We start from the raw sequence: 24,773 nt of genomic DNA on the forward strand, positions 1-24,773 counted from the left end.
ACATTAACAGCTGAGAACACTGGGCTATCAGTTGCGCTCACGCAACTCTGACGACTAAGAGGTTAAAAAAGAAGAAGAGAGTAATGGTAACCTCATTTGAAAAAAGCATTAACTAAGTTTAAAACTGCAAGAAATGTATGATTTCTTTCCAAAAAAATACTCATTATTATAATATGTTGTAATTGTTAGCAGTTGAAAGGGAAGCACAAATGTGTTTGGTTAGTCAAAGCTGGCAAAAAAGCTATTTTTAGATTTACCCACATCTATATAAGCGAATGTCTTGCAGTCATAAATACTGCATATTGAAAGTTAATAAAATAGGTAAAATTTACCAAATGATGGTTAATTAATAATTAACCTTTATTAGGGTTTGCATTATTTTAGAAATCATGCACAAACTTCTTCTTTAGTAGGATACATTTTTCACAGTGCTTGAACGTGTATTGTTTTTTCTACACATCTATATGGGTGACACAGTCAATACTATATGTAAGTATTTGTCTGGCTATAAATGCTAATTGGGTTTCTTTAGTTTCCATATTAATACTCTAAAGTTTAATAAATGAACAAGGCTTTATACACAGTGCCCTCCAATAATGGTTGCCCCCTTGCTAATTATGAGCGAGAAAACTGTAATATATTGCCTTTATTTTTCAAACTTTTGATTTTCTTTTCTCAAAATGTTAAATCAAATACTCTGCTCTCATAGACACAAAACAATTGCAAACAGAACAAACACAGTTTTATATAAAAGTATCTTTATTAAACATATATGTGGCAAAATTGTTTGCACCATTTGAGTCAGTACTATGTGCCAATATAAGAGTTTTGAGTCTTCTCCTATAACGAATTTGGAAAATACATGGTCAAGCATTATTATTCTCAAAGAAGTCATGCACACTGACCCACCTCCTTATTCCAATAAGAACAGCATAACAATTTGTAAAGTGATTAGTTGTGGCATTTGTTACTGCATTATTTACTCAGTACTGCATATTATTTTATTTGTATTTGTTTTATCGTATTTGTATTTTCTGCTCACTAGACAAGGCCACACATCAATCTACAGTTTATAGATTTGATTGCATATTATTTTATCCAACATATATCTACTAATCAGCAACATCAGACAATTGGAAAAATAATAACTAACATAATTAGTTTAATTTAACCAAGAAATAAAATGAATTATCTGGACTTTTCCATGAGTAGCAAAAACCTGTTCATGTGAATTAATAAAAAATTAAACTAATTAGAACATATTCACTTTACTTTATAAGAGGATAAGATGACATTTTAATCATTCCTACAAAAATTCTAAGGTTACTTGAAAAAATACAGTTTTCCTCTAACTATCTCATTATTCCAAATGTAAAAATATGCATACATACCTGACTTTGAAGTGCCTGTTGCTGGTAAAGGGATATCCTTGCCTTTGTTTGTTCATCAGTTGTGGGACTGAGGGGCTTGGGATCTGACAGGGATCTCTGAACATTCTTCATTGGTCGGGGTAAACTCTGGTGCCTCTGTGGTGACTCAGCTGTATATGACTTCTGCTGTGGAGTAACATGGGCTTTATTCAGCCTCTCACTTGATGAGAAGGATGTTTCTATGATGCGATGTGGTGATGAAGGAGATACAGGAGAATACAACACCTGAGGGGATTTGGGTGGTTGCCGAATCACACTAGACAAGGACTCATTGTGCAGATGATGCTGCTGGTAGCCAATGTCTAAAGGATCTGGTTTACGTCTCTCAAACTTTGAAACAGCCTGTTGACGAGAAGATAGTGGATCTGCTGACCCGACAAGTTGTGCACTGCTGGAATATGGACTAATGGTGGTGGCCACATTAATTTGTGGAACCACCACACCTTGAGAGTGGGACTCAGGGTCAGTCTGACAAGCTAAACTTTGCCCCTTCTGGGTTCTCTCTGGACCAGATATGTAATGGACAATTTCAACTTTGTTGGGATCTGAAACAGTGACATGGATTGCTGGGGATATTATTCCTAGCTGTTCTGTCTCTGTTTGGCAAGAGCAATCCTGAATAGTCTGGATAGCAATACTAGATGATGCAACTTTGGCAGGTAGAGTTGAAGTTTCAGTTTTAGTATCAGCACCTGATTCAGAGTGCCTGGAGTACCGAGAACGCCTTCTTCGGACAGGTTGTTCCCATTCCGCTTTATCCTCATCATCATCTGTCTGAACACTGCAATCCACACTACGCCTAGTCCTTCTTCTTCTAGACATTAGATATCTTTCCTCTTCATCCTCATCATCTGTTTGTACACTGCTGTCTACAATTTTTGAGGGCAGGGAAAACATTGTTACCTCTCCCTCAATACCATCCTGTAGACGGGGCATTGATCTTTGTTTTCGCATAGACCTATTATCCGCTTGCCCTTCATTATGCCTAAGACACATCTCCGATGCAGAGTTGGGCAGTGACCTAGATTGCACATAAATATCGCCATGTTGTAAATCTGGGAGCAAATCTTGTGGCTGAATAATTTTGCCACTTTGGTCACAAATACGTTGGGTGCTAGTTCCTGTAGTTACAGATGCAGTCTTTTGTCTCTTTTGTTCTACAAGATGCTGCTGAAGCTGTTGTTGCAGAGACTGTATTTGGTCAAGCTGCTGCTTTTGCTGAGCTAGTTGCTCTCTTTGCATAACCAGTTGACTTTCTCTCTCAGCCTGTTGCTGCTGTAAAACCTGCTGTTTAATAGTTTGCAACTCTTGAATCTCCCGTTGCACAATCATATGCTCTTTCTCCCGATTCCGCTGCAATTCTACACGTTCCCTCTCAAGCTCCTCCTGTAGACGCAACTGCCTCAATTTTTCTAATTCTATTCTCTCTCTCTCTAATTGCAATAATGTTTCCTGTTGCCGATGGAGGTGCTCTTCTTCTATCTCTTTTTCCTGTGAAAGACCTCCTAAAGTTGAAGCAGAAGCTACAGTTGATTGTGGAGGAGGTGGTGGCTGTGATGACACACATAGTTGTGGAAGCTGACTGTGGGAAGAACCATGTATATGAAGATGGGGCTGAGAAAGGTTTAATGGCTGCTCCTGAGATTGACTTGTGTTGACTGGAGCAACTATGTGAGTTGGCTTTGTTGTGGTTAGGCTACTTTGTACAGCAGAATGCAGGGTTGGTTCTACAGATTTCCCAGTACCCGTAGAGCTTACTGAAGATTTTCCAAGATATATCGGTGCATCCTGCTCTGTGGTAATTGGGACTGGGTCATTTTCAGCAGAAGTTGGGGTAGGTGTTGGAAAACGATAAGGTGTTTGTCCTGTCAGAGACATTCTAGAGGGTACAGGCATTCTATTGAGGCTGGCCAGATGCACTGGCGTCATATTTGGTGTAAGGTATGGTCTGTAAACACCTCTTAACAAGGGGTGCAGTACAGACGCTGGCTGAGTTGTTATTGGCACAGTGGAGGCAATGGGTGTGGTGATAGTTGAATAGATCATACCATCTGCTGATCTAATTGCTGAAGGATACATGGCTCTAAGGCTTGCTTGTCTTGCATTAATGAGACTGGTGAGAGCTTGGGAAAAGGGCTTTCCTTCTGGACCATATATAAAGCTGGGTCTTATACTTTGCTGCAGATTAATTCTGCCTGGTGGACCACCTCCTCGACCTATCTGCAAGAGATCAGGGTGGCTGCCATATCTATCAATTGAATTGAGGGCTGCACACATTCTACTAATCTCTTTAGCAGTTGTGGCACTATATTGGGCAAGGCTAGATTCCGGTAAACTAGAAAGGTCACAGGATGAGTACCCATAATCTGAACTAATGTTAGAAAGGGAACTGTATCTGCGCATGGGGATAGTTGGAGCTACCACATCACCTTGATGAAGATCTGTGAAAGAGCCGTATTGAAGTCCCATTCCAAGAAATGCTCCTTCATACCCTTGCTTAACTGAGTTCAAATCCATTGATAATTCTACAGAGGCTTGCATATTAGATTTAGAAGAGTAAGACTGGAGCCCTGCTTCTGCAAGATTGGTCTCAGACAAGGATGGTTGTAACCGGCCAGGAAAAGGAAGTGTGTATGATTTCAAAGTGAAATCATGATATATTTGTTTATCTTGTTTCGACTCTGTTTCATAGAGATGTGGTGGTGCAGAAGGAGGCCTTGATGGTTCATTAACATTTGCCATCTCATCTCCCATCGTTTTTGGGGAGAATGGTCCACCCACACAGCTTCCACCAAAAGGCAAATTATAAACTACATCACAGCAAGCAACTTGACTCTCTTTCTTGATTTGCCCAGTTAGATCCCTTGCACCCTGGCTGTCCTCCGATTTAATTAACTGTGTCAGACGTTTTCCTTGTGCAGCACTGTCCATCTGGACCATCATACCTTGTGGTTCAACTGGTGATCTATTTTTCAACTCCATAGAACTGCCAATGTTATAAGACTCAGGTGCCAGAGCTGGAGATATTGCACTGACCACAGGGGCAGTGCTCGTATGGGTGACAATTAGATCCTTCTTTAATAATGGAACTTGACTAGATAGACTGAACTTTGCAAAAGAAGAAGCTTGCTGTTGAAGTTGATGGTGTTGTTGAAGTTGCTGCTCTAAAAGTTGCTGTTGATGTTGAAGTTTCTGCTGTTGCCTAAGTAACTGTTGTTGTTGAATACTTAAATCTTCAAGCTTGGCATCAATATTTGGTATAGATGGGTCGATTGGTTGTTTGTTCTGTACAAGGCATACCACTGTTCCCACACCCTGGCCAATGTCTGTTCTGTTCTGAAGGGAATCAGCATAAACTACAGGATGCTTGGGCTGTGATATAAACATTGAGGCAGCAACAGTTACACTGACTGTTGTTGCAGTTGAAACAATGGCATGTTGCTGTTCTTGAGCATTCAAGTTCATTATGAGAGGCTGGACAGTTGTGGAATGGCGAACAGGGCTCCCTTCTGCACTATTTGCATATTTTCGAGATTCTGGAATGAAAGATGTTGAGTCCATTCCCTGATCTGTTATAATAAGTGGAGATAACTTTGTAGCTGTTCTTAGGTCTGCCACACTTGCACTGTGTGTCTTTTGTCCTGGCTCAACTCTTGAAGTGCCAGGTACTGTCGAAATACGGCATAGGGATATATTTTCCATTGAAAGTGACCCACGAGCATAAGAGCTAGCAGCAGTCACCATGCTTGTACCAACATTGACTCTCTCAACTTTATGGGTTCTGTAAAAATTATGCAGAGGTGACTGCTGGTGTGGTGGTGTGTCAGGAGGGCTAACAGGTGGTGAGTAAGCATCAAATGATAAAGGGTGGCTAAACTTTGTTGGGGAAGATAAAGGAGAGGTGGCAGTGTTAACTGTAACTGGCTTTGGTGGACTTGTTGGCTCTGATCCAATTGTTATAAACATAAAAGTGTCATCTTGAGAGGACTGTTGTCTAAAAAGCCGTGGTGAGATAGCTCTATGAGGTGTCTGAGTGGCCTGTGCCACAATAGGAGATGTGGGGCCAGAACATTCAGGTGGTACCCCCGGGGGACTGAAAGTCTGGGTTGAAAATTCAGCTGTTTTCCTGGAAGGAGATCTGGCTTGTATATGAGTTGAAGGTGAAGTTGGAGAACGTGGTGGACTACCTATGTAGTATGCATGGACATTATGAGAACGCAATTCATTTGCTGATTCAAGTTGTGTTTCACTATCCCTTATTTGGATTCTGTCTGAGGCTCTCCTTCCCTCCCGTTGATTATAAGCCTGTGCGATTTCAGCTATTTTGTTGGGCACACTTGTACTGGTGGAGGTTGTGACAGAGCTGCTTGTATGTTGGCCATACAGGGTGGACTGCTGTGAAGTCATTGTTTGACTAGTAGTGGTTTGTGAGACATGGACAGCATCCCTGGTGTATACGCCATATGCAGTAATAGTAGTGGCAGCAGTTGAAGGTATGATTGCACTTTTGCTAGCATGACTTCTAATTCTATCTTTATGTCCATCCTTAGAGAAGTGTTGAGTTACTCTGACATCAGGTATTCGTCCTCCTGTTCCAGTTTCAGAAAATGATACTGGGGCTGAGAGTTGTGTAGGACTAGTGCCAGGGGTGAGGAGGGCACTACTCTGTTCCAGGAGTTTAGCAAAAGCTGATCCTGTGTCTAGCAGCTGTTTATCTGAATAAGACACATCCATTTCCACTTGATCATCCAACTGCTTGGTAATGTTTTGTGAAGTCTGACGTATTTCCTCATAGATATCACTTTCCTCCTCATTCTCGTAGCTTGCATCCTCTTGGTCAATATAATCATAGTCATCTTCATAATGTTGTCCATTTCTTCTATCATCTTCTTGATAGGCACTGGTGCTATAAAGTTGTGCTGACTGCTGTTGCTGCTTTTGTTGTTTCTGTAACATCTCAGCTTTTTTCATCATTTCTTCATAAACTTCCTCTGCACTTTTTAGAGGCTTTCCAGTTGAGGAGGTAGTTGTAGTAGTAGAACAGGATGTAGTTTCTGGCTTTTCAGTAGGAGAATACAGTAACATGAATGTAGGCAGATTGTACTCACTACCAGACTTGTAGAGCTTAGATGACATTTCAAACCCTTCAGCCTCTGAATCAATAGAAGGTGAGTATTCTGAGCAGGAAGATCGATGAAGTTCTTCCATTTCAGCAGCTTGTCTTAGCTCCTCTGTTGGAGATGCATCTTCAATGGGAGACAGGTTGCTAGGAGGAGTTTTGGACCGCTCTCTTCGTCTTTGTGCCCTCAGCTCCTCTTTATCTCGCTTAGTTTTTCTGGCAGTACTTCGGATTCTTTGCTGCTCCACTTCTCGCATTTTTTCTTGCTCCCTCAGAAGTTCCTCTTCTTCTCTCAATTCATCTTCTTCTGAGGAGTCTTCTATGGTTGGCAATAAGGGGCCATGAGACCTGTGTCTGGCTTTCCTCTGTTGCTTAGCCTCTTCTAGACGTTGTCTCCTGCTGGGACTGCTATCACTGTCATCCTCCATGGAGGATATAGAAGTAGGAGATGTTCCTGAGTTGTAGCTGGAAGTTGTAGGAGGAAGAGTAGAGGAATACTCCCCTCTTGATCGTTCCTCTGGGGAACCTGTAAGGCTTTCCATTTCAAGTTCAGGCTCTCTGTCCAGATTCAAATCATTTTCACTGTTTAATTCCATATCTCGGCTGTAACTATTGGTGTTGTTAAGCTCTATGGTTTTGAATCTCCGTAGACCTCCTTGTGAGCCAATTAGGTCTTCCTCAGCTGATCCTTTGTAGATTTCACTGTTAGTTTTGCTCTCCTCTTCAAAGCTGCTTGAATGATGAGTGAAACGGCGTTTTTCTTTCCCTGAGTCACTAATGTGCTTATGTATTTTTTTTGGCTTTTGGTAACCATAGCCTTCATCATCTTCCTCTTCTTCATCTTCCTCCTCTTCTAATTCTTCTTCATCCTCTTCATCTTCATTTTCTTCATCTGCGCTCATCTCCATGATCTGCCTTCGCATAAACTCTTCATCAGTTATGTCAGCAGATTCAGCCTTTTTCTTTTTTTTGGACTCTTCAGTAGAAGTTACTGTTCTGAGCTCTCGTTTGGCCTCCCAGTCCGTTGGGTCCTCTTCCTCTTCCATGATATCTTCTAGATCTTCATCTGAGTCATATTGCTCTGGACTAATTGATAGTGATTGAGACCTGTGCTTTCTGTCATCAGAGTCTCTGAGGTGCCGATCTCTACCTCGTTGTTTGTCCCAACTTTTCTCTCCTTCAGAGAAAACCTTTGACTCTAATAGAGGTCGCATGGAGCTCTCCAGTTTATTTATTTCAGAAGGGCTTGGAGGTGTAAGGTTTCCAGACATACTCTTCTCACTTAACTTAATTTCTTCCTCATGAATAAGGCCAGTAATTTCACTGTGTGAGCTTGATATCCCATCTGAGGAGTAGCCAGTGTCACTCAGACTTTGCGGACTCCGTGATAGGTCATGGGTGCTGTTTGTTTTGCTTGTTTCCTAAGGAACAAAAAAAAAAATCTAATTAGAAACTGATCACTTATGATCAGATTTGACAAGTAACATGGTAATGTTATACTGATTCTGGTTTAGACAACCAGCGATGTAAGTTTACTTTTTTACTTCTTTTTACCTTGCTTGTTGAGTAATTTTTTTATATTCTAGTTTTCTATTTTGAAAGGAGTAACTACGGAAAAAAATACTTTTCTCAGTCTCTGTAAAAGTAAGTGTTGTTTCAGGCTAAAAATCATGCATTTAGGAAAACATAATTATTTTAAAAAAGTTACTCTTGGCTTTAAATAAAAGTTTTAAATGTATTAGGTGGGTCAGAGCTAGATTTAAGATTTAATCATTTTATTTTAGATTTTGGACTTCAACTTAAGTTGACTTATTACATAAGTGAAATTTTTATGAGGTTGAACATGGGTGTATACATGTATATTTAATTAGCGTCCAAAAACCTGCAACCTCACAACAGATCATTATTTGCTTCTTTTTTAATGCCAATTTAATAAATTGGACACACATTTGCTTAAATATATATTCATTTTATTCATAACTGTAACATTTATATTTATAGTCTATTTACAGTATCTCAGAAAAGTGAGTGCACTCCTCATATTTTGGCAACCATTTTATTATAGCTTCTCAATGGACAATACTTGAGAAATTACATATTTTAGAGTATATTTTATAGGTTGTCTTTAGCAAACTGTTTGAGGGCATTCTTGTGAGCATGCTTGCAAACAGTTTGCTAAAGACAACCTGTAAAAGAGCATGAATTACTGGAACCATGTCCTGTGGTCTGATGAAACTAAGATAAACTTGTGTGGCTCAGATGGTGTCCTGACACCCTGGTTAGGAGTACCAAAACAAACTGTGTCTTGCCTACAGTCAAGCATGATGGTAGCATCATGATCTGAGGCTAACAATAATGGCTGTATGCTAAGTCATGTTCAGAGGACAGTAAATCTATACTGCTATAAAAGTTGCATACTGACTACTCTAAAATATATCCAAGTTTCATTTTTATAGTATTTCCATTAAGAAGATATATTAAATGGTTCCTGAAATGTACTAATTATACAACAAATAGATTTGAATCATGCTTGGTATTTGTCAAATGCACTCCACTGGGCCAAATTACCAGATGCGTAAAGTTGTAAATAATGCTGGAATGTTTTGCCTTATTTCTTAGAAAGTATGAGAATTCTGAAAACTTTGCTCCATCAATCAATGCTCTGATATAGAAAATTACCTCATAGTATCTGGATCGCTGAGAGTCTCTTTTCTCATCCTTAGTTGTGGTGGTCACGCTGGGTTCTGTTCCTTTCTTAGATTTTGTGTCTTCATTGGCAGCAGAATTCTGCTCAGGCTCACTGATCAATTTTGGCAGAGTCTTTTCTTTCTTCTGTGTTTCACTGACAGATTTAGTTGTGGTAGAAAGGGCCGAAGAGGGCTGTAGGAGAGGTTTCGTATCTCCTGCCAGTTTGACACTAGTTGCAGCAACATGAGCAGCTCCTTCAGTTGCCTGAGTTTTCTGCTGTTGCAGCATTGTGCTGGGACCTTCCTCTTGATTAGTGAATACTTTTTGAGCTGTTGGCTGTGGAGTAGGTTGTTGATGAACTTGATGCCGGGGTGAGCCCACTTGGTGTTTTGGAGATGGATAGGGAGCATGAAGAGAAGAGTCATCCAGCCCACCAGACATTAGTCTTTGGGTCTGACAGTTAAGACAGAGCCATTCTTTTTTCTGAAAGATAAATAAATAAAATAATTAAACGTTTACTTATAAAGAAGGTGTGTAAAACAAACAAACTGAATGCAATCCTTTTTTTTTACAGCAGAACATAGTTTAAATCTGATTTTCTTTAAGTTTGTTTAGTCTCCCCCTCACACTTTTAGCACATTTTTTAAATAATATTAAACTTGAAAACATACACAACAATGCCAGAGTTATAAAAAAGAAACTAGAGTTAACGCAGCTTTTTTTTCTGTACTGGAAATGCGATTTGTCATGCGCCAAAATACGTTTGTTTTGCCCATGTTTAAAATCGCAGCCAGTTCTAGTTTTATGACAATCTAGCAATATGGATTCTTCAGCGTTTACTTCAGGAATTTCTATTAATGGATGAAAATCCTGACAATTTTGTATATCTAAGGAGTGAAAAAATGAAGGATGGAAGGAATGAAGACATTTATTAAAGTATGCTAAAATAAGCAGAACAGAATCTGTATTACCCAAATGGGGTTTAACAAATGTAAAATATTTAATAAAATTTTTTAATCAATTTAATCAATATAATACAAAAGCGTATTGCATTAATTTGATTTATACTACAGTATTTTGTTATTTATAAAATATTATTTTATAGATTATTAAACCAAGCAGGCATTTTATTTAAATTGTTTATAATGTTATCATCAATTGATCAGGTTTCTACAAAAATAGATTTAATAGCTTAATAGTGATTGCATATTATGTCATTGCATTATTATAGTTAGTAATAAGCATGTTGCAGTTTTAGAATTATATGTGCTGTGTCAGAAAAAAAGGAACTGTTGAATAGGAACATACAAATAATAAACAATAAACAAAATTTAAGTTCTATTAAAAAAGAAAAATAAACAAGCTTTAATGCTTTAGACAAAGTCAGTTATTCTTTCCAATATGCCACCCAAAAATATTGCATAATCGCATGACTAGTTGCATAACTAGACATGTGGCCACCACAGAAAATGCAGTTTGCTAACTAAGAACATGAGAGAAAAAAGAATTGTTGATACTACTTCTTATATTTTAAATTACAGTGGAACCCGGTTATGTCGATGTCCTAGGGGTCGCCAAAAAGCATCGAGATAACCGATGATCGAGATAAACGAAAATCAAAATGTCGGCAATATATTAACGTGCTTCAAATTTCTTTATGTACATGATGTGTGTTAATAAATGAGAATGTGCATGCACTTGTTTTTGAAGGGTTTTTTTACACAACAGCGTTGCCGTGATTTGTTTGATGTAGACATGCTATAAAAATACATACAGTACATGTTTATCTGTCAGGAATCCACCTGCCATGCCTCCTTCTGCCCCCTTCAGCATGTCAGGTGCTTTCTCGGCCGCTTTCTCTAAAGCTCCCGGCTTCAATCGCGCACATATGGTGCTCGTTTAGCATCATCACCAGCTCCTATTTAAACTTCCACACTCTCAATGTCCGTTATTGTTGGTATATGTTGGTTCACGACGGTCGTTGTTATCGCTTATGTGTATCCCGGTACGTGTCTTCCCACCGGCACTCTCTCAACGGCTGCTCTTTTCTTCCCAAAGTGCACCATGATTCCCCGATCCTGCCGGTGTTCATTCTATGCTTTTGCTGCTCATCCCACGTTCCGCGCCGCCAAGCGTGGCTTTTGCCTCCCGTTCATCGCATAACATTTAACAACAAAAGGCATATGTGCACTAACTAACAGCAGAGATTCACCAGTATACAATACAACACCTGTAGCAGCTGTAAGCCTTGATTTTTCCGCCACTTCCGCGAGTTCTTCTGTGGCTGCACCGAGATAACCGACGTTAAATGGCAAATTTTTCCCCCCTTGTGCTCGAGATATCAGGGTTCGGCGACATAAAAGAATCGACATAACCGATAAAAAATGCTAAGACAAAGCAAGAATTTGGCGGTTCCACTTCAAAAACGTCGACTTAATAGGGTTGTCGAGATAACCGAGGTCGAGATAAGCGGGTTCCACTGTATATATTTTATTGAATACATTTTGTGAACCCCTGTTCAGATGTCAAAGTCACTGTCTATTTAAAAATGCTGAGAAAGAGAGATCAGTCGTGAATACCTGGCACTGATTCACATCACTTATTTAGCTAATTATAGACTGCAGTAAAGACCTTACAAAGCACCATCTGTGATATGCTGAAAATTAGGGAGGGGGGAGATAGAGAGAGAGTGAATCAGGAAAGAACGACACTTTAATAAACATACAAAAGTATGGCAATTAGTTGTACACTAAGGTTAATATCAGTTACTATTTTAGGGGAGAATATCTTGCCCACTTAAATTTTTTGCTGCCGGGGGAAATCGAAGGAAATCTTTAGAAAGCCACAGTAAATAGGCCATAGATTTGGGTCACTGCAGACTGAAAGAAGGGAATCTTTAACTTGCAACTGTCATCATGTCAGAATATTGTATTCTATTTCTAAAATCAGCTTTACATTAAAGTATAAAAGCATATACACCTCAGTACTTTAGTATTTAGTAGGTTTAGTATTAAAAAGTATATTTTATATAACTGTTGGAACATGCTATCAAGGCCATGAACTGTAATCCATTGTACATATAGAATTATATTTAAAAATATTGAATGGATTTTTTTTATTAAAAGTGTGTCATCTATTCATTAAAAAATAGATTACTTGCAATCAGGAGTACAGAACTAAAAACAGGAAAGTTTTTATTTAAATTTGTTTTTAATTTTATTAGCAAAGTTGTATTCTGGTATCTCATCAGTGCATATGTCAGGCAGTTCACTTGCGTTTAATAGGATTACATCCTTACTAGCACAGTAAAAAAAAAAATGACAGCAGAATGTACAAAACTATGAGAGAGAGAGTGAGAGAGAGAGAGAGAGAGAGAGAGAGAGAGAGAGAGAGAGAAATAGAGAGAAATAGAGACAGAAAGAGAAGGGAGGGGGTTGGAAGAGAAAGAGGAATGCTGGCAGTGTTCCATGTAATTACAGGCTGTCACTTTGATCATTCTTTTTTCCCTTCCTCCACCTAACCCTATTGTCTTATTAATATCAGATCAAAGAAATATCTTACTAACAGTACACAAATAACCATCAACATCATTGTTAACAATATAAAATTGGAGAATTGAGTGTTAATATGCTGTAAATTTGAATGCAAATCATGTAAAATTAAATCTAATTTGATTTGTTACCTTATTAGAATTTTAAAAGCGCTTAATTTTTTTTATGTGAAACATAAAAAAACATGGGTGAAGCAAAACATGCCTCATTTGCATGTTGCATGGAATAAAAAACAACTAACACAAGCTGACAGTGTTTAGCGAGTACACCAGTATAGGATATAGTATAAGAATAGCTTTAATTACAACATACAAAAACTTGTTTTATATTGCTCCAGCTTTAAATTGTTTTACATATATATTTGTTTGTTGATGGCATCTTGAAAATTATGTTAATATGGATATGTTTAATAGCTTAAACATTTTATATAATATACTGCTAGTACACATTCATAACATTCTTTTAACAGAACCAAGAGGTACTGTGTTCGCCTGGAATATTTTTTTTAATTCACAGGTGTGCCTTGTCAAGAATGAATGTTATATTTCTTGCCTTTTTAATGTGCTTTAGACTATCAGTTGGCTTATGCAGAGGAAAGGGGGCACACAGAAACAAATCCATATTATGGCAAGAAGCATTCAGTTAATAATAGGGAAAAATACAGTCCATCATTAAGAACTGAAGGTCAGTCAATCAAAAATCACAAGAACTTTAAATTTATCTCCAAGTGCAGTCACAAAAACTATCAAATACTAAGATGAAACAGGCTCTCATGAGGACAGTCCTTGAAAAGGAAGACCAAGTGCTACCTCTGCTGCAGAGAATAAGTTTTAGAATTACCAGCATCAGAAACAGCCGATATACAAAAATACTGTGTTTAAGTTCAAGTGGCCTTTTTAAAACATATTTCAACTGTTCAGAAGAGACTGTGGCAGTGATCCCTTCATGGTGGAATTGTGGCAAAGAAAGCATTACTTTTGGAAAGACATGCAGAAGAGACTTGCTTGTGCTAAGAAACCCAAGGAATTAACATCAGATCAGTGGAAAATTTCCCTTAGGTCTGATGAGTCCAAATTTGAGATTTTTTATTCTAACCACTGTGTCTTTTTTAGACATAGAGAAAGAGAAAGGATGGTTCCTGAGTGTGTGCTTTCCTCTGTGAAGCATGGAGCAGGAGGTGTGATGGTGTGAGGTACTTTACTAATGACACTGTTAGTGATTTTAACCAGAATGCATGCCACAGCATTTTGTAGAGACATACCAGCCTATCTGGTTTGCACTTCATTTGGGATCATTTGTTTTCAAACAGGACATTGACTATAAACACACCTTAAGGTTATGGTAAGGTGAGAGTTTTTTGTTCAAAAAGGAAAATTATGAAGTGCTGCATCAGATGACCCAGCCTCCAATCATCTGATCTAAATCCAGTTGAGATGGTTTGGGATGAGTTTGCTATAAGAGAATGAAGCAAAAGCAGGCAACAAGTACTCAACACCTCCAGGAAATCTTTAAGATTGTTGTAAAACCATTCCATATAATAGATATAGTCTATCATAAGGCTGACTGAGAGAATGCCAAGAGTGTGCATAAAAAGCAAAAGGTGGCTACTTTGAATAATTGAAAAATCGAAAACATATTTTGGTTATTTTACACGTGTTCGTTTACATGTGATATTTCAGGGGTTTTTTTTAGTTCTGAATTAATTTTTTATAATATATATTATATCGCGTCTACCGATTTTATATATATATATATATATATATATATATATATATATATATATATATATATATATATACACACACAGTATATCTACTGTATATATGTGTGTGTGTGTGTGTGTGTGTCAGCAAAGGAGAGAAAGTGTTTGTGTGTGTGTGAGAGAGAAAGAGAGAAAGAGAGAGAGAGAGAGAGAGAGAGAGAGAGAGAGAGAGAGAGAGAGAGGGAACGTTTAAATGACAACCGACTCCCACCCCCGATCTCTTCCCCGATGGTGCTTGGCAGTGGAGACAAGGAGGGCTTGGTGCGTTGGGTGACCCGGTAGAGAATGTGGCCATCAAAGGCTCAGATCAGGAAAGGTGATGGGAGGGATTCTGACTCAATGCTCAGTTGGAGAGCAAGTTATTTATCATGGAATTTAGCATCATGGTAGGTGTCATATTGCGCTGTGAAATCCCACCGCTCTCTGCCGTGGTGGTGTGGAAGTCCATGGCATATTCTGCTACCGATCACCGGCCCTGGGTGTTCTGGAACAGGGATTGGGTGGCATTCTGTAGCTGAATCAAAAGTCTTATGAAGTTCATCAGAAAATACATAGAAGGAAGCACAAACCGCGGCCTGGCGTTCCCATTTAGCTGTCCCACAGTTTAGCCTTGCCCAAAAGCAGGGAAATCACATAGGCAACCTTGGTTCATTCATCCAGAAAAGACGATGGCTGAAGCTTAAAAGTTGCAGCTTAACAGGTACGACTGCCACTCCCCAGGTTGCCCTGCAAAGCGCTCAGGGGCTGGGAGATTAGCTTCATACTGAGGTGTTGTTGCCGGTAGTGGGGATGTTGGGCCTTAAGCGGCAGGCGTCTGAGCAGCGAGGATCTGTCTGTGATAGAGTGCTAATTTGCGAACCGATTCTGACAGTTCATGTATCTGGCACTCGTAGTAGGTGGCGATCTGGACCAGAGAATTCAATTGAGCCTGGAGGTCATGACTGGTACTGTCAGGTGCAGGTAATTAGTGCAGTTTTTAATAAAAGGTTGCTGGCAAACTACTTAATTAGGGAAACTTAAGAGCAAAGAAATACAAACTGGAAACCACAGAAGTGTGTGTGCTGCTGGCTGACAGTGTCAATACTTTGTGTAAGCACCACTGTTATCTAACACTGCCTTAATTCTACTGGGCATGGAATTCACTGGAGCTGCACAGGTTGTTGCTGGGATCATCTCCCACTCCTTCATAATGACATCACAGATCTGCTGAATGTTAGACACATGGCGCTTTCTCTTAAGGATACCCAACAGAACCCCCTCTTGAGGTGCTTAATAAAGTTCATGTCTGGAGACATACTTGGTTACTTCATTACCTTCAACTTCAGTTTCCTCAGCAAGGCAGCTGTCATCTTGGCGGTGTGCGGCGTATGGTTTAAGCACTGACCAGTGGATGGCCTACTTCTGCAACCGCTAAAGCAATACTGAAAGCACTGTGCATCTGTTTTAAAAACAGCTTCTGCATCTGATGCAATGCACGAGGACTGAACTTCTTTGATTGACCCTTGCAAGGCCTGTCCCATCTTGGAAAATCTTATAGCCTAGGCCAATGGTGGGCAATTATTTTTTCCATGTTGTGGAGGGCCAAACCAAAGGGCTGAACTCAATTCTGCATAATATTAATTGTATTTCTTTATGAAAAGCAGACAAACTTTTTGACAAACTGGTAAGAGTATATGTTATGATTAAGCAATGAAAAAGTGAAGTTGTATTACAAAAGAAAGTCATATATTCAATCAATTTTCACAAAATGAGAAAATTTTTACCATTGTGACTCAAATAATTTTTCACTGGGAGAAATCTTGTCTTTGCTGGGCTTTAACGTGTGGATCAAAGTCAGGTTGACTATCTGAGGTGGAGATTTGTTTGTTTGTTCACATATTAGGTAGAGCCAAAGAGAACCAACATCTTCTGAGCATGTCTTCTCATGTTTGGAATGTTATCTTCCTTCAGAGAAGAGTAAAAATCCAGCAGTGAACCTGACTTAAAGTGCTCTGCCAGTGTCGCAACTAATTGACTGCAGGTCAATTAGTTCTAGCTAAAAATCACTGGATTATGTGTGCATTATCCACACTGCAGGTAAAGGGAGTGAAAATCATGTGCATTTCATCATCGAGTGTTCTAAAACATCATATCACTTTGAAAACACACCAGAGAGCGCTGCTAACATGGATGCGTACCTGCGGATGTGATCAGTTGTTGGTGTGACTTCTTCTAGGGTTTGCATGTGAGTGAGAGTGTTGCTCTCCAGTTGGCTTGAAAGAAACTGCAACAAACCAGGCTGTGTATTTCATGAACAAAAAGGCCCTCGCCTTTCAGTCTGGTATTTAGTTTATTCATCAGTGCAGTTACATCAACAGCAAATGCAAAATCTGCCATCCAGTCCTCACCTGAGAGCTCTGTGATACCTTTGCCTTTCTTCTCGCAGAACTCTTGATTAAATGCTTTCAAGTCCCAAACTCTGGCCTGATGAAGTGAACTATTTTAGTCACAACATCAATAACATGGCTAATTTTTAGCACTGACTTGCACAACACATGCTGATGTATAATACAATGCAAAAATACCAATTTCTGATTTGCATCAATTTCAGTCACTTATTCTTGCATAAGTTTCAAAAGTCTGACATTTTTCCCCGTCAGATTTGGACAACCGTCCTTTGTCACTGTGAACAGATCGCTACCTACGCAGCATTTATTTGTTTATTTGTATTGTGTATGCATGTGAATAAAAAAAAAAAATCTAAATAAAAGTAGAGCAGCTTACGTCCATGCATTAGGTAACATTTAAAAATGTGTTTATTTTAAAATTTACAGTAAACCCCACGCGATCAACCAATGGGTTGTATGCGGCCCATGGGCCGTATAATGCCCAGGTATGGCCTAGGCCATCTTTGTGGAGAGCAACAATTCTAATTCTCAAATCCTCAGAGTTTTCTTTGCCATCAGTTGCCATGTTGAACATCCAGTGTTTAGTATGTGAGAATTGTGCTCAAAGAACCAAATTGTTACTGCTCTAATACAAGATGAACAAATTTGTTTTTATTGTGGCCAGCCTAAGGCACACCTGTGCAACAATCATGCTGTCTAATCTTGACATGTCACACCTGTGATGTGGATGGGTTATCTCACCAAAGGAGAAATGCTCACTAACACAGATTTAGACAGATTTGTGAACAATATTTGAGAACAATAGGCCTTTTGTGTACATAGAAAAAGTCTTAGAACTTTGAGTTCAGCTCAAAAAAAATAGGGCAAAAAAAAACTGTTGCATTTATAATTTTGTTCAGTGTATATACTACAGCATGATAAAACAAATATTTTGTATGTTTAAAAATAAAGAGCAGAAGAGAGGTGCAATTGGCAAGAAAGTGTAAACCAAGTTCTATTATGCAGTTAATTTACAATAATACTAACATAAGTTTATTAGAGGGACAGCCCACGTAGGATATTTTGGTGACAAGGTGAGAGAGGTGAGATTGAGATGGTTTGGACATATGCAGAGGAGGGACATAAGTTATATTGGTAGAAGAATGTTGAGCATGCAGCCACCAGGAAGGAGGAAAAGAGAAAGACCAAGGAAGAGGTTTATGGATGTGGTGAGGGAAGACATGCAGGTAGTTAATGTGAAAGAGGCAGATGTAGAGGACAGCGTGGTGTGGAGACGGATGATCCGCTGTGGCGACCCCTATTGGGAGCAGCAGAAAGAAGAAGAAGAAGACTAACATAATCTGATCCCAGACCTGACCTGGCCCCCAAACAGATTGACTTACAGAACAAGGTATAGTCAGTGAATAGGTCTCAAAGACTGCACATATAGAGATATGTGTGCTAATTTGTATTAAAAAATCAAACCAACTTTAACTTTTATATATGCATTAATCAGCAAACTGGATTGTAAATCCAAAAGCATGCATTTGGAATGCACTGAATTACATGTGATTAAAATGTTCCCTTTCAGGAACTGCGGCGAAACGCTATGGGAATGTCCCAACGTGTTTAAACTCTGAAATAATGTGTGCAATCAGTCAAAAATTGGACGCTGGCCATCACCGCCGGGGTGACGTAATGACCAGGAAGTATAAAATGCACATGGAGTGAAGCCGGCACCAGCTTCTGTTTGTCCACGTAGTTCTCTATATGTATTTGTTGAATTCTCTGTCATTAAATTCGTCTGTAAAAGAAAAAAATATAATCCTGGGAGCGGAGCACGCTAAGTCGGTTCTCGGTTCATTGGGAAAAGAGATGGGCCACATATGGGCTCTTCCAGGACCTGGACACCTCGGTGTGCAAATCTGGGAAAAATGGCAGGCCCCGCCATGGAGGCTGTGATGCAGGGCACAGGAAGTGCTCATCCAGCGTACTGGGTGTGCGCTGTTTCTGCTTATCCTCCAGCCAAGCTAACTCGAGCTTGGATATGGCCCGGGTTACTACCTCCAGAAGCTGCTCATACAGCACAGGCTGTGAGGAATCCGTGGGCTCGCTAGCCTCCAAAATCTCTCCCTCCTCGGAGGAAGAAATGTGTAGCACTGCGCTGCTCATGCCGGGGGAAGAAACCGCAGAAGGGAGTGCTTCCCCCAGGGGAGAGCGGGGCCCGAGCCGCGAGCTACAATGCGAACATTTGACTCCCTCAAAAGCTGACTGTGCATGCTCCACTCCCAAGCAAGCAACGCATATAACCCCCCCTTTGAGACAATGTCTGTTGTGAAAAGCACTATAAAAATAAACTTGCCTTAACCTACAAGGTAACAGGCATTCTATCCTCCTCCGTTTCAGGCCCCACACCAGGAGAAATTGAACCGGCTGTGTTCGGTACATGCACTGGACACCTCTGTCCACAGGACAGGTTACTTGAGGAATTCTGATCATCTGCTTGTCTGCTATGGCCCAAAGAGGAGAGGCCTCCCTGCTAATAAGCAGACCCTTAGCAGATGGATCATTGATGCCATCGCATCATGTTATGAGTCTTCTGGTCTCCTCACTCAATTCGGGGTCAGAGCTCACTCCACCTGGAGTGTGGCTGCCTCAAAGACTTGGTCCTCTGGAGTACCCCTCCAAGACAATTTTAATGCTGTGGGCTGGTCCACCCTGCTGACCTTCGTCCGGTTCTATAACCTGGACCACAGAGCCACTCCTGGCCCCTCTGTCCTTTCGACCTAGATTTGCTTAAACAAACTAGGCCCCTCTAAGCCACAATGCTTCCTTCTCCTTTAGAGAAGCTGGCACTGGCTTCACTCCATGTGGGTTTTATACTTCCTGTTCGTGATGTCACCCCATGGGTGACGGCCAGCATCCAATTGTTGACTGATTGCACACATTCTTTCACAGCGTGAAAACGCGGGTGCGGTCCCAAAGCATTTCGACACAGTGTCTCATTCCCTCAGGGAACTAGGGTTACATACGTAACCTAGAGACGTTCTTTAGAGGCTAATGATGTGGTAGGAGCTATAATCTACACTGCATGTTAATGATAATCTTTTCCCTGCACTTCCTCCTCACTACAGTTATTCACTATCCACATTGTCTAAAATCAGTTAACCTGCATATCTCACTCTCTCTCTCTCTCTCTCTCTCTCTGTCATTATAATTTTTTTCTTTTGTCAATCTCTCTTCTATTTTAATAAAGGACATTTAACGATAAAGGGCAGCTCCATTCCAGTGAATGCAGTACAAATTAAATGATTTACTGTCAAGCTAGGGACATGCTTTCTGCACTCTCTTATAGCTTCACTGGATAAAGCAAATTGGCTGGGCAGATTGTGAGGCAGTAAAGAAACCAGAGAAATTGACTGAAAATGGATGAATGCGGCTGCTAATTTATGGTTGCAATTTCTACTGCATTTTCTCCCCAAGGCATGGCAAGCATGCTTGCACATTTACACACATACACATACACACTCACACACACACACACACACACACACACACACACACACACACACACACACAGATTATTTGGTAAAAGAACTGAGATAGAATTGAAATCTAGAATGGAAATATAGTGATTATGATCATAGTGTACATGATCTGTACAATTACACAGTATGTACACTTACTGTACACTTATACAGCTGATAAGTGAGGTACTGCACTGTGGGCTGGAGGTTAGAAGAATTCAAACATTCAAACCTGGCTAATTCTATTTTCAAAGGAGCAACTGGTAAACAATAAAATAACCTAATGGCACATTCAGTGTCATACAAAATGCTATAAAATTGCTATTTGCCATTTAAAATCTGCTGACCTGTATCTAAGCTTTTGTTAAGGTATGTATTTAAGTATCCAGTCAAATAACTATAAAAAAAAAAGATTTATGAGGCATGTATCGATTTACTTCCCTGCTTATTTTAATGTGAAATGTCTTTAATTATTTTTATGAATGCATTAATGTATATTAAACACAAAAAAAGCAATTTCTAAAATAAATAAAGCATTTGCAAAGAAATGCATGCCTATAAACATTGACCTCAACTCCAGACATTTAATCGCTTTACATAAGCAATATGTCAAAATTAATACACATAACCATACATCAAAAGAGTTGGCAAGACAGCAAAGACACTGAGGACAAGAGAGATGGATATAACTGGTGAAAAGAAAAGACAAGTGATCGACACCTGGCTACATTCCCTGCTCTTAAAAAACTCTACTTTATCATCTGTATCCTAGGAAATAAAGGGCAAATACTAAGTAAATTCACAATGCACACCATACATACATGACATTACATATACATTATTATTATTCTTTCATCATATTTTTCCACACACATTCCATGACCCTCTATATATGCCATCTTTGGCATATATTGTTATCTCTGTTAACCATGCAGGTATACTCCATTTGTCAGCCATGTTTTTTACTCTTCAAGGTCTTACTTCACAAATAATTCTAGTAGCATTATGATTCTTTAATAATTTGCTAAAAAGATGGAAATGGCAGTGGTAAATACTTATTTTAAGAAGAATGGGGAACAAAGGGTGACATATTGGAGTCGAGGAAGGTGCACACTGGTGGATTATGTTCTATAAAGATGAGATGCAACCTTAAGGAGATTGGAGACTGTAAGGTTGGCAGGGGACAGTGTAGCTAGACAGCATTGGATGGTGGTCTGTAGGATGGCATTGGAGGTGAAGAAGAAGAGGAGGAGAGTGAGGACTGAAAAGAGAATAAGATGGTGGAAATGAAGGAGGCAGACTGTAGTGTAAATTTCAGAGATCAGACAGGGGCTCGGTGGTAGTAAAGAGTTGCTGGATAATTGGGCAACTACTGCAGAAGTATTTTTTACTGATTTACACTGATTGGCCAGGCACAGGGAATGAGCTGGGAAGGATGTGCTACAAGCTAAAGCAATCAAGGATGTGGATGGAAATGTGTTGACTAGTGAGGAGAGTGTGTTGAGAAGGTGGAGGGAGTATTTTGAGCAGCTAATGAATGAGGAAAATGTGAGAGAGAAAAGGTTGGATGATGTGGAGATGTTGAAGCAGGAAGTGGATAGGATTAGTAAGGAAGAAGTGTGACCAGCGATTAAGATAATGAAAAAAGGAAAGTCGGCTGGGCCAGATGACATACCAGTAGAAGCATGGTGATGTTTAGGAGAGATGGCAGAGGAATTTTGAACAAGATTGTTTAACAAGATTTTGGAAGGTGAGAGGATCCCTGAGAAATGGATTGGAAGACATGTATGAGGACACTATGACAGCAGTAAATTGTGCAGCAGGAATGACAGACTTGTTAGAGGTGAAGGTTGAATTGCATCTAGGATAGCCCTTTCTTGTATGCAGTGGTGCTGGACAGGTTGACGGACGAGGTCAGGCAGAAGTTTCTGTGGACTATGATGTTTGTGGATGATATTGTGATTTGTGGTGAAAGTAGGGAGCAGTTTAAAAAGAGCCTGGCGAGGTGGAGGTTCATGCTGGAGGGAAGAGGAATGAAAGTCAGTAGTAGTAAGAAAAGTGCATGTGTGAATTAAAGGGAGGGCAGTGGATTGGTGCAGTTGAAGGGTGAAGAGGTGGTGAAGGTGGAAGTTTAGGTACCTAGGGTCAACAGTGCAAAGTAATGGAGAGGGTGTTACAGAAGTAAAGAAAATAGTGCAGGTAGGGTGGAGTGGGTTGAGAAGAATGGCAGGAGTGATATGTGATTGGAGGGTATCTGCAAGAATGAAAGGGAAAGTTTATAAGACTCTGGTAAGACCTGCGATGTTGTATGGTTTCGAGATAGTGGCACTGACTAAAAAACAGTAGCTAGAGCTGGAGGTAGCAGAGCTGAAGATGTTAAAATTTTCATTGGGAGTGACGAGGATGAACAGAACAGAAAACAGAGCAGCCGAAAGAAGAAGAAGAAGATGTTTCTTTAAAAATACATCCAATGGCTTTTGGCATTTTTTATGCAATTATTATGGCCATTTCATATTTCTGTATTCATATGCATCCTGAAGGTTTTAGACTGGACAGAAAACAGCATTTCTAAAATTTTCAGCTATTTATATGTTACAGTATATTTACAAAATGACTGCTGGATAGATTAGACATGAACTCAGAATTTCTGAATAAAATGTGAATAAAATCAGGTGCAACAACAACAAAAAAGCACAAAAGTAAATCAACATTCAGTAACCATGCCAGTTAAAAAGAAATAAGTACACCATGTAATTCAGTAAGATGCAGAAACAGCTGAAATAAACTGTTGTGAAGGAGTTTATTGGTCTCTTACATCTTTTGGTAAAATATTCACTTACTCTTCTGTACAAGGTCATTGATGTTTGATGTGCCTTTATTTGGGAAATATTATAAATTGCACTGCCTCATTTTTTTACTTTATTATTTGCACTGCCTCACATTACATACCCTGCACAAGCTGTTTAGTCTTCATCTTTATTCATTTAATTTTCCTTACTTTATATTATTTATTTTTTTAAAGCGTTTATATTTTTATAGCATCAGCACAGCATGACAAACTTTCCGTACATCTAACACATGATACTTGCTAATAAAGATGATTCTGTTTCTGGTGTTCAACTTTTTAAAGATCCTGCAACAACATCTAAAAAGGTTTTAGGTCTGATATTTGCCTACACCTTGATGTTTCTTCTGTAGACATCTGCTAGTGTGCGCTAGATCATTGACCTATTACAACATTGGCTCAATTTTAGCTGCTGGACATAATTGTTTCAAGAATATTCTGATATGAATTTAGAGTTCATTGCTGTCTCAACGACTGTAGGTTTCCCAGCCCTCGAGGGTGCAAAACAAGCCCAAATGATCACCCCTCCACCACAATGTATTATTGTTGGCATGGGGTTTGTGGCAATGTTCCGTGTTGGGTTGTTGCAAACATGGCACTGGACATCACCTTTTTGGTTACATCAGCCCAAGGTATGCTGTCTCAAAATAGTTTTGCAGAATCTTTGCAGACCTATGTCATATTACTACATCAGTTTTTTACAGAAAAGGAAGTTTTCCATATGGGCTTTTCACCTGATGTCATGAGCATAAATATTACATGTCCTACTGAACAATTAATGCTGCTTTTCTTTTTATTTCTGAGCAGCAAAAGGTTTGGCTGAATAAAGATTGATGATCCACCAAAAATATTATTAATTAAAAACTGATGTGTAGTAGAATTACATGATTTGAGGTCCAGTTGCCAGTGTGACACTAAAACAGGTAGAAGTAATGGCTATGTTTTTCTTAGGTACATGTCAGAGCCCAAACTTCTTTACTTTAACTTGATTGAAAAAGTGTAGTCAGTACTTTTACCAGAGTTTTTTAAAACATGTGTATCTGTACTTCCACTTGACTATTACTAATAATCTTACATTCCAGTGCTCATGTTAGTTCTCACTCTCCAGGATCCTGTATTGTTCAAAGACTTATAATCACACTCTTCATATCACCTAAATGAGGATGGGTTCCCCTTTTGAGTCTGGTTCCTCTCAAGGTTTCTTCCTCATAACATCAAAGGGAGTTTTTCCTTGCCACAGTCGCCATGGCTGCTCATCAGGGATAAATACACACTGTTCACCCTGACTGTTAAATTCTGTAAAGCTGCTTTGAGACAATGTCTGTTGTAAAAAGCGCTATAGAAATTATCTTGACTTGATGGATGTGTGTACTCCTGCCATCTCTGCCTTAATGGCATATCCCAGTACACTACAGTCAAATACTGCATTTAAAATATATTGATATAGATATATAGATAAATAAATAAATAAATAAATATATATAT

The 24,773-nt window shown here is 39.3% G+C and overlaps 1 protein-coding gene across 4 annotated transcripts in view; it reads right to left on the reverse strand.

Moving 5' to 3' along the window:
* The window catches only part of bsna (bassoon presynaptic cytomatrix protein a), a 107,935-nt gene that overhangs the window by 26,618 nt on the left and 56,544 nt on the right, over window positions 1–24,773 (reverse strand). For all 4 annotated transcript variants that reach the window (XR_006928240.1, XR_006928239.1, XR_006928238.1 and 1 more), the window contains exons 4-5: window positions 9,229–9,720; window positions 1,392–7,970 (exon numbers count right to left, since the gene is read on the reverse strand). Coding sequence is in view for 1 of the 4 variants with exons in the window: in XM_046870386.1 (XP_046726342.1) it covers window positions 1,392–7,970; window positions 9,229–9,720 (7,071 nt within the window). In the remaining 3 variants the exon portion in view is untranslated. The remainder of the gene's footprint in view (window positions 1–1,391; window positions 7,971–9,228; window positions 9,721–24,773) is intronic.

The sequence above is a fragment of the Silurus meridionalis genome, chromosome 17 (assembly GCF_014805685.1).
Source record: "Silurus meridionalis isolate SWU-2019-XX chromosome 17, ASM1480568v1, whole genome shotgun sequence".
NCBI lineage: Eukaryota > Metazoa > Chordata > Actinopteri > Siluriformes > Siluridae > Silurus > Silurus meridionalis.